Source organism: Geospiza fortis, unplaced genomic scaffold (assembly GCF_000277835.1).
Source record: "Geospiza fortis unplaced genomic scaffold, GeoFor_1.0 scaffold425, whole genome shotgun sequence".
Taxonomy (NCBI): Eukaryota; Metazoa; Chordata; class Aves; order Passeriformes; family Thraupidae; genus Geospiza; species Geospiza fortis.
The window spans coordinates 2823022-2833026 of NW_005054387.1; the positions used below are offsets into that span (position 1 = coordinate 2823022).

At 50.1% G+C, this 10005-nt stretch overlaps 2 protein-coding genes across 3 annotated transcripts in view; one reads left to right on the forward strand and one right to left on the reverse strand.

Annotated features, from left to right (window-relative positions):
- Positions 1-2877, forward strand: part of CRYBA1 (crystallin beta A1) — a 3792-nt gene extending 915 nt beyond the window's left edge. The window contains exons 1-5 of one of the 2 annotated variants that reach the window (XM_031060662.1): positions 32-91; positions 167-234; positions 1776-1917; positions 2303-2445; positions 2551-2805. In XM_031060662.1, coding sequence (XP_030916522.1) covers positions 185-234; positions 1776-1917; positions 2303-2445; positions 2551-2698 — 483 coding nt within the window. In that variant the 5' untranslated portion in view covers positions 32-91; positions 167-184 and the 3' untranslated portion in view covers positions 2699-2805. Of the gene's footprint in view, positions 1-31; positions 92-115; positions 235-1775; positions 1918-2302; positions 2446-2550 lie in introns of those variants that run through there. The other variant, XM_031060661.1, reaches the window with a different exon arrangement.
- A 341-nt stretch (positions 2878-3218) lies between these two features.
- Positions 3219-10005, reverse strand: part of NUFIP2 (nuclear FMR1 interacting protein 2) — a 70400-nt gene continuing 63613 nt past the window's right edge. The window contains exon 4 of the mRNA XM_014308845.2: positions 3219-10005. This exon is cut by the window's right edge and continues 3117 nt beyond it. The gene's annotated coding sequence lies outside the window, so the exon portion shown is untranslated.

The following is a 10005-nucleotide window of genomic DNA, read 5'->3' on the forward strand; positions in this document are numbered from 1 at the left end:
CCCCCGCGTGCTCGCTCCCTGACGGAGCCACCCTCCGTCCGTCTCCAAGAGGCGCTGAATTGCCTGGGGCCACTGCTGGGCAGTTTCCAACTCGGCAGCTCGCTCTCCGTTCCAGATCACCGTGTACGACCAAGAAAACTTCCAGGGCAAGAGGATGGAGTTCACTTCGGCCTGTCCAAACATCATGGAATGTGGCTTCGACAACATCCGCTCCCTGAAGGTGGAATGTGGCGCGTGAGTACCCGGCTGCCAGTGGAGGGGGTGCTTTCCGAGGCAGGGACAGGGATGCTTTCCCAGGCAGGGACAGGGGGGCCCACGCGTGGAGGGGGAGCAGCTGTCCCTGCTCTGCTTGGCTGGAGCCAAGCACCACAGCCAAGGGAAGCCAGGCATTGGGGGATCCCACCCTGCCAGGGTAGGGCAGCCCGCCCTGGGCAGCAGTGATACAGAGAGAGGGCCTGGGGTCAGTGGCAGCACCTTTGGCATCACCCAAAACAGCCTCCTGCAGGGCTGGACCAGTCAGGTTTGGAGCAGGGCTGCTGCCCAAGGATGCAGAGAGGGGCAGTGCTCAGTGAGTGGCCTGGCTTAGCCTGATCCCCGTCCTGAAGCACCAGCCCTAGAGAACCACCTCTTGCCCAAGGCCCAGCCCTGCTCGGCCCTGGGCTTTCCCTGCTGCTGCACAGCTTCCTAGACCAGGGCAGAACCTTCCCGCAGCTTCTCCAGTGCTGAGAGGGGCAGGGAGCAGAGCTGGGCTTCTCCGTGCTCACGGGAATCTTCCCTGGCACAGGCAGGGCGCCTCCCGAGCAGCTCGGAGGGGCGGAGTGCGCATCCCGCCGGGGCGGGGAGCAGAGCAGACAGATTTGTGCTGCTATCTTTAGGACGTGTAATGCTAATGGGATTACAGCAGCGTGCGTGCTCACGCTGTAATCAGCTCCCTGCTCCAGTTGACGTGCTCCTAATCAGGCTGTTCACCTTGCACAGGGTGGGCTGGCTGCAGGACATGGCATTGGGGCTTAGTTTGGGTCAGTGGTAGGAAACCCTCGACCCCCTCAGCACCCTTTGTACCCCATCAGCAGGGGATCCATGCACTGCACAGCCCGTGCCCCTCACCTTCCAACCCCCAGCCCAGGCTCTGTCTCCCTGCTCTGCCTGTGGCTCTGTCCCCAGTCTCCTTAAGGGACATCCCCACCCTTGGGACAGGCGGGTGCTGTGTGGGCAGCACCAGGGCTTGCAAAATGTGTCCTGCAGGGTGGAGGCATCCCACTCACCTCTCCTTGTTTGTTTTCAGCAAGAGGGGAAGGCAGAAAGGGGAAAGGCCATAGGTCCCTGCTCTCTGCTCAGAGCCAGATGGGCCCTGCCTGCTGTGGGCATCAGGAATTCAGGTCTTTCCAGCAGTGTCAGGTTGTAATTGGGAAACAAGTAAGAAATGAGGCCTTTGGGAGGAAGGGCAGCTGGGGCATCCTGAAGCGATGCTGGTCTGCATAAATGATAGAGCAGCCAGGGGGAAGAGCCACCTGTGCAGGATGGACCCCTGGATCCCCCCACCTCGCACTGCAGCCAGGGATGCCCTGTGGGTGCCTCTGCAGCACCAGATGCAGTTTCACCCTCCCTGGGTTCTCTGCCCACATCCAGAACCGCTTCCTCTCCTCCCAACCTGTGGGCAGAGGCCAGACCCCAACCTCCCGCTTGCACCTACATCCTGCCCCTAATGCCAGCTCCCAGCAGGATGCCCCGAGCTGCTGCAGGAAGCCCTGGCAGCCCTGGCTCTGTTTTTGCAGCTGGGTGGGTTATGAGCACACCGGCTTCTGCGGGCAGCAGTTCATCCTGGAGAGGGGAGAGTACCCGCGCTGGGACGCCTGGAGCGGCAGCAACGCCTACCACATCGAGCGCCTGATGTCCTTCCGCCCCGTCTGCTCCGCTGTGAGTGTCCCACCGAGCTCTGAGCCCCTGACAATGGCCCAGGCCATGCCAGGGAGGTTAGGAAGGGGAAACACAGGGGCAAACTCAGTGCTTCCCCCACCAGTCCCAGGAGGGTTTGCTCTTTCTGTCCTGTTTTTTAAAGCTTTGGAGGGAGTTTCTGGGCAAGCTGTACATGACCAGAGTTAGGGGACAGTCAGCCTGAGACAGTAGCTGTGTTATAGCTGACACCTCCCAGCCATCCAGAAAACTCCAACCAACCAGGGTCTGAACACCTCCCTCTCCAGGAACCCTCTGAATAATGCCATAAGGAGTGACAGCCCTGCCATTCCCACCCATGCTGGGGAGAGAGCACCACCTCCCCCTCACCCCCTGCTCTCCCCCACAGAATCACAAGGAATCCAAGATCACCATTTTTGAGAAAGACAACTTCATCGGCCGCCAGTGGGAGATTGCTGATGACTACCCCTCGCTGCAGGCCATGGGCTGGGCCAACAACGAAGTGGGCTCCATGAAGATCCAGTGTGGCGCGTAAGTGACAGGAGCAGCAGGGACAAGCTGCCGTCACTGTGCCACCACGGTGGGAAGGGGACACCCTGTAACACCCCTGCTTACCTCTTTGTCCTTTTCTTCCAGCTGGGTGTGCTACCAGTATCCCGGGTACCGTGGCTACCAGTACGTCCTGGAGTTTGACCACCACGGTGGAGACTACAAGCACTGGAGAGAGTGGGGTTCACACGCCCAGACCTCCCAGATCCAATCCATCAGGCGTGTCCAGCAGTAGCTCCTCACTTCCCAGTACATCTCTGCAAGGTTTCGAAAGCTCACCAGCTCCCTCTTGGTGCTAATACTCCCCTCCCGAAATAACCACCCCCTCTCGTACTGCCACTGCTTATGGAACAACACTCCCAAAACGGTACCGACTGCCACAATTGCCAATAAATGTGACTGAAAGAAAAAGATAAATCAGCTTGCTGTGTGTTTGCTGGTGTGTGTTTGGGACTGAGGTTGCACATCCCCATCACAGGAGCAGGGACCAGAGTCTTTCCTACTTATTTTAAGCTGGGCTGAAGTGAGGTGGGGCTCAAACTGAGGGAGGTTCAGACACTCACTGCTGCACAGAAACCCTTGTTCATTTCCCTCCCAGCCCTCTCCTTCCCCTGACAAAGTAAAGGACAACTGGATCCATCCCACCTGAGTACACACAGCTCATGGGCTCTATGGCCAGCACTGCCAGGCCTTTAGGATCCAAACCCAGGCTGCTCCTTGAAAACGCAAAAAAGAAAGTCACACTGACACCCACAAACTTTAAAATTTTTATTCAACAATTTACATCACTTATTGTCTGTCTTAACGTATTCGATCTACACAAATTTATTTTTTTTTCCTGATAAAATAATAAAATTTGGATAAATTTTGAAGACCTGTTGGTGCAGAATAAACAAAATTTCAGGTAAGGTTGTTTTTTTTTTTTTCTTTTTTTTTCTTTTTTTTTTTTTTAAACATTTAGTGTGAAGTATGACATCATTGGTAAAGATACATCATGCCATTACAGCTCATGGACATTACCTATCCTTACAGTCCGTGACATCACCCACACCAGCGCAAGGGGCTGCGCCAGACACAGCTACAGCAGGTTTTACACTAAACTCCTCTAGCCACCCTCTCACCACTGGGAAAACGCTTTTCCAGCTGGGCACACCGAGTGCATTCACCTAATCAGAAATTACCGGGGAGGGGAGAAGGAAACAAAGACTACCTTTACTGATCCGTGTGGTCTCACACTACAACATCGACACCAAAGAGGGGCTGCCCCTCTCCGCAGGTCAGAGGTAATTCAGCTCCTGAGCAGGTAGAGCACAACCCCTCGCAGCGATTTGAATACACACCAGGAACGAAATGAGAACTTATCGATGGGGAAGGGGGCAGGAGAGGAGACAGACCCCGCCCGGCTCTGCCTGCAGGGATCCCTCCAGCCCCAGCTCGCAGTCGAAGCGCGCGGTTGTGTTTTGCACCGCCCTTAACACTGAAATATTCAGGGAAGGGGGAGAGAGGGGCATCAGTCCCCCCCAGTAAACAAGTTGAGGACCTTCAGAGGCTGTGAAGCCGCTGAAGGTGTGTAAGTACACGTGTGATGGTAGATAGAAAAGCAGCCCTGTTCTGTATGAAAAAAAGCTGTCAAGTTAGTACAAATTTCTGCCATGGCGAAGGGAACAGGAGGAGAAAGCTGTCAGGGTCCTTCTCCCGTCACAAAATCCCGACTCTCCCGCACACGGGCTCTGGGCTAAGCAACATGTTTCCAAAGGTGGTACCTGCAACCCAATGCACCTAATGCATGAAAACAAAACCAAAATAAAGCTCTCACCCCTGAGGCTGGAGGGAACCCAGACTCCGCTCCAGCCCCGCAGCGGGATAATGAGGAACCCCGTCCCTCCTGCCTCACAGTGGGAATACACAGCAGTAGGATTCCTCTTGGTTCATTTTGTCATTAGAAGCCTCGAGTTTGCCCACGCCACTGGCCTGCAGCGCAGTGGACTGGTCTCCATCCCCTCCCCAAAGCTGCTTGGCGTGGGGGCTCCCTGTCCCCATGGGGACACCAGTGGGTGCCACCAGCACGCTCTCCCCGGAGACAAAAAGGGCACTGGTTCATCCGACAGCACAAAGTGTATCTGAAACACAAGCCAGCACACCCCGCGCCCTCTGATTCAATTACTAAAGTAGGCTCTTTAAAATAAAAAAATAATATATATATTTATATAGCTATACAGAGAGATACAGAGAAAGCAAAGGAGAGAGAAAGGCTACTAAAAAAATCAAGAAGCGCCAGTTTTCTGCTACAGCTGTCAGCAAAGAACTGTCACCTTACATCATACCCTCCGAGATGGTGAAGAGAATGGAGGCAATGACAGCACAGGAATGCAAAAGAGGGCAGATAAGTCACTTCTGGTAATGAGACACAAATTAAACTTTCAAAACATGTGCATAGCTTTATTCATCTGCTTCAAACTAACCTTATCACGGAGCTTCAGCGAAACCCGAGTGTGCAAAATGCATTTCTAAAAAATAATGCAAGCAAGCTTTCACATTTACTGTGGCAGAAGTACAGAAAGACTCGGACAGAATCATCACACGCTGGGGTGGGAGATGGAGAACCCAGAATTGCACAGCTTGGAGTTCTGAGTCACTGACTGCAAACACAAGCGTTTGGATTTCGTTAACTTCAAGCAAGGCGTGTTGACTTCTCCTTTACAAAAAAAATCTTGTAAACCCCACAGAAACAAGAACCACAACCTGGCAGGGAATAAATCCCCTGCATAATGGGATCATGGTGCCACAGAGAGCCTGAACTCCAGCAAAGCTGGTTCCAGACCTCAGCTTGTTTTGGCTCTGCAGGTGAACCGTGGCAATGCTGATTTTTTGTCCGCAGAAGAGCGAAGCAGCTTTTCCTTCTCTCCCTCCCACTCCCCTCCGAAGTCACAGGTGCCACTGCACAGGACATCATCCCCAAACTAAGACAGCCACTACACAGGCTGGAGTCCAGCTCTCATTTTGATCCCAGGGGTCACTGGGACACTAAGGAACCCTGTGGATGGGGAGTGGCCCTTGTGGCCACATCCCCAGCTCACACCCCTCCACCTCTCTCCAGAAAGACTAAGCACACATGCAAGGCACATTGAGTCAGATGTACACACACACACCTCGGTGTGCAAAAGAGCAAACGCTGTCTGAAAAAGAAAATACTAACTAAACAGGCAGAAAGCTCTGGCCTATGTATTTGTAGACTATTTTCCAGGCAGTTGTAATCCCCAAGTGTTTTTCCTGCACGACTTTAGACCTTCCTTACTCTTACCCCACTTTGCAGAGAGGTACTTTATATTCCTAAAGGATCTTCTATAAATAGTCAAGTAGAATCCCTTTTTCCCCTCCAGTAAACTCCTCCTCCAGGGTACACATCCCCCACCATGGTCCAGGTATGACCCACAAAGAGAAGAGGTTCTGGACCTGCCTGTGCCTCACAGCAGCACCTTGATGCAGTGAGACCTCCTTCCACTGCTCCCTAAGCCTTTCACTGGCAGGTTTGGGCTGGCTGGAGGGCTTCACCTCACTTTTTCTTGGAAAACATCCAAGCCCAGGCACCGAGTGCTCCCCAGGTGGAGAAGGAGCTGGTGGGTCCCCAGCACTGGGATAAGGGCAGGACGGAGGCCATGCAATTCTTAATACTGCTGGTTAACTTCACATTGAGACAAAGCATTCAAAAGAGCTTTTTTTAGAGATGAGCAATTTCCTTCTATAGAGAAATTCAAATAGAAAACAAATATATTAAAACCAGAGACGAGACAAGAGCTGGCTGAGGTTTTTTCTACCTTACAAGTTACTCAGGCACCTTTCCTGCACCACCAGCCACGGAGGAAGGAGAAGTTGAAAACCCCAGGGATTTGCACTACCCTTCCAATAGCAGCTTGAGAAAAGGAAGGAGAGAAAAATAAAAAATAAAAAATAAAAAAGCACAGTGTTCTCTCAAGTTAAAGAGTTCTCCTTTGCTTGCGTTTGCATAGAAATTGCCATAGGTCAGCACCAAAATCAGGTCCACCCCTGTCCTACACCCCAGCTCCCCCAGTTCCTACACTCCCCCAGTCAGTGGCTGTGTTACAGGAGGGTTCAGCTATCTGCAGAGGAACTACATGGTCATGTTAAAAAAACAAAACAACAAAAACGAAAAACAAAAGTGCATCACACATTCTTGATTTTCAGGGTTACTTATAGCAGCAGCATCAGCATTAATCCAAGACAATGAACAGTTGTAGATTCGTTCTTAAATGCAGCAACACTTAATGAAATGTCTTCAGGGAAGGGCATAAGAGGGTCCTTCTCAAAATGAAATTTGACTATTCAATATGGACAAAAAGGAGATAAAACAAAAATTAAAGACACAATCTTATTTACATAAAAAAAAAACATTCTTGTTAAAATATCTTTACAACACCTAAGCAAAAAAATATGTATTTTAAGAATAAAGCAGGAACTCCTAAAGCAGTATCCATTTTTGGAACCCTTATTTAGCACCTGAGGAAAGACCGTATGGAAAGCAGACAGGCTGGGGATTTTTTTGTTTTTTTTTTTTTTTTTAAGAAAACTGTAAGTTGTATTTCTGCTAAATGTTCAGAAGTTCGCAGTACACAAGTTTCATACCACAGAAAGAAATGAGCGATTTTTTTTCTTTGTTTTCTTCCTTTTAAAGATCTTCTACTCTTTAATAAGGCTGTAGAAAAGGGACACTGCTATCTTACAAAATGGCTTTAGAGCTCTGGACATGTTACATGAAGCTTTCTGATTAACAGTCAAGGTAAATCCAGCTCAGCATCCCCTGGTGAGGGCACAGGCAGGACTCTTGCTCCAGTCCCAGCACAGGGAATGGGCTCCTGCCCAGGACATGAGGGCACCACAGGGCTCTTTTACCTCCCCAGACCTCCACAGCTCCAGTCTCCTGTTGCTTTAGAGGATCTTGGGCAGGACAGAGGAGCCAGCCTGACCCTGGGGTATAACATGTACTGGGCAAACCTCTAAAGCTCTGTAATCCTTGGAAGGCAGCACATGGAGATCTCCTTCCCACCAGCCCTGGTTCCTGCTTCCCAGCTGTGTGCTCTAGGGTTTTCCCAAATGGAAAAACACTCTGGTGGTGGCCAAAGCCAGGATTTCTCTGGCTTTCTTGGCTACTCCACCACACCAGCCCTTCTCCTGCCTTACACACCAGTGTGAAAACGTGCAGCAGCTTTGAAGTGGGTGAATCCTTGCTCTCTCCCCTCCCAACCTCAACCAGCTCCCTTGTAAACAGCCTCTCTAAGAAAAATCACAACTGATGGACGGACAGAAAAGTCTTCTAGGGATGAGAGGGCAAGACTCCTGAAAGCTTGGGACATCACAGCAATTTACTGAATCAAGAGCAAAACCTGGACGCACAGGAAAACTACCGGCAGTTCTGGCTGTGAATGCCATCACTCCCAGATGTCCCTGAGGTCACCCACTGGCCACTTGGGAAAGGACACTATGGTGTTATTGTAACACTGCCTTGAAGGTGAAAGCACTAATTACACACACAAGTGGGAGCACAACTTCCAGCTTTTTCTTTCCCTATTTTTTTCCTAGCAGGAAGCAATTTTCCTTTCCATTTAGCTAGCTGGCTCACCCATCACCCACTCCCAGGTGCTGGACTCACTACCTAGTGAGAATTGGGTTTCTTTCCACATTTCAAAGAAGTTCAAAGAAGCAGCTATGAAAGGCAAAAAGTGGGATTTACTAGCTCAGAAAGGTTTGAAGTGGGTTAGTGACAGAATCCACACCCTGGAGCTACCCACTGGTCAAAGAGACAGGAGATTTCTACCAGGTTTCAAGGAGGATTGAGGTGGGTTTAAACTAAAACCAAATCCCAAGCAAAGCTTGAAAGCCATTGCTTTGCCAATCCACCAAATGGGTGGAGTGGGAGAGAGCACTGAAGGCCCCAAACCACTGTCATGGAGCAGTTGTTAAAGCACCTCTTGGAGCACACGAACACTCCATGATCCACCAAAAGCAAGCAGATCCCAAGCTGGATCTGGCTGGCACTACATGCTCCAGTCTCTATTACACAAGACCCTGTACAAGACACACCCAAAGGAACCTGCTGGCAGAGGAGAGGTGGGGAATGACCAGAAGAGAAAGGAGACAGCCCCTGCCTGTGCAGGAATCCTCACTCCAATAAACAGACAGCTTGGAAAGGGAACCAGAGGAAAGGGACTCACAACGGGAACAGAAACAAGAGAGAAGCCTTAACCTGAATTAGCATCTTCATAGCTAATAAAAAAATAGGTCATGATCTCACCCTTAGTGCTGCTTTCCAGTACTAGACATACTGAAGGGGTTTTGATTTAAAACTTTCTTTACTCAGTGTAATGCAAACAATGGCACAAATAAATACACGCTCGCTCTCCTTCCTCACAAGTGAGATGCTCGCACGCGCACCGCCGGCTCCTCGCCCCCACACACACCCTCGGGTGCACACCCAGGACAGGAGGCCTCTGCTCCCCTTCCCAGGCTGTATTTGGTTTATGCTACAGTACTAATACTCTGAGTCAAACAAAACAAAACAAAACATGAGACTTATCAGTAACACCTTATCGTTATTTCAATGTGCTAAATTAGTCACAGCTCAATTTCAGTTTGTTTTTTTTTTTCTTCTTTTTTGTTTTTTTTTTTTTATAAGTTTACACAAAAATAATCAGAAAACAGATTAAATCTTAAGATATTTTTAATAAGTGCTCAGTTAAGAATTGTGTGAGGACTTGGGGAGGACTGCAGACAGCGACAGGGTGAGTTACACAACAGCATGAGGAAGTTCCTTCCATGGTCCTGCCTGGCTCTAGGCAATAGTCTATCCCAGAAACACCAGGGAGCCGCAGCTACAGGAGCTCAGAGAGAGGAATTCCTAACTGCTTAGAGCTGAGCACACGCCGTGGAGCTCATGGAGACAGACAGACAGACATCTGAACAGAGGATGGGCAGAAATACAGCAGAGAAGGTGCTGCCGAGGGTGTTTCTGGATGGGTCCTGCTGGCGAGGCAAAGCCACAGAGATGAGCATCAGGGGGAATCCAGCCCAACCCATCGCTGAACCGAGCTCCTCTCAGCATTTCTTTCACTATTCAGGTGACAGACTGGACTAGGCCAAGATGAGAGTCCTCAAATATTCAGCAAGACTCAGACCCTTCTAGAGGTGCAGGGCCAGTGCTGCTCAACTCCTGCATCGCCCCAAGCACAGACCAGGGGCAGGGGTACAGGACAGCACAGACCCAGGGAAGCAAAACAGGGTGGTTTTGTATTTTTTTCTTTCTTTTTTTTTTAATGGAACCCAGCCCTTAAGGCGACAAGTGACTACACAAGGCAAATAAATACACAGCAGAGCCTTAAAGCCAGTAAAACAAACTGGAAACTTTTCTATTAGCCTTCAACTTTTTGAAAATAATAATAATTATAATAAAAAAGGAAAAAGAACATTTCTTCCACCTTCATTTTCCCAGCCCCACCATCCAGTTTGTTCAACACTTTAAAGCTCAGGAAT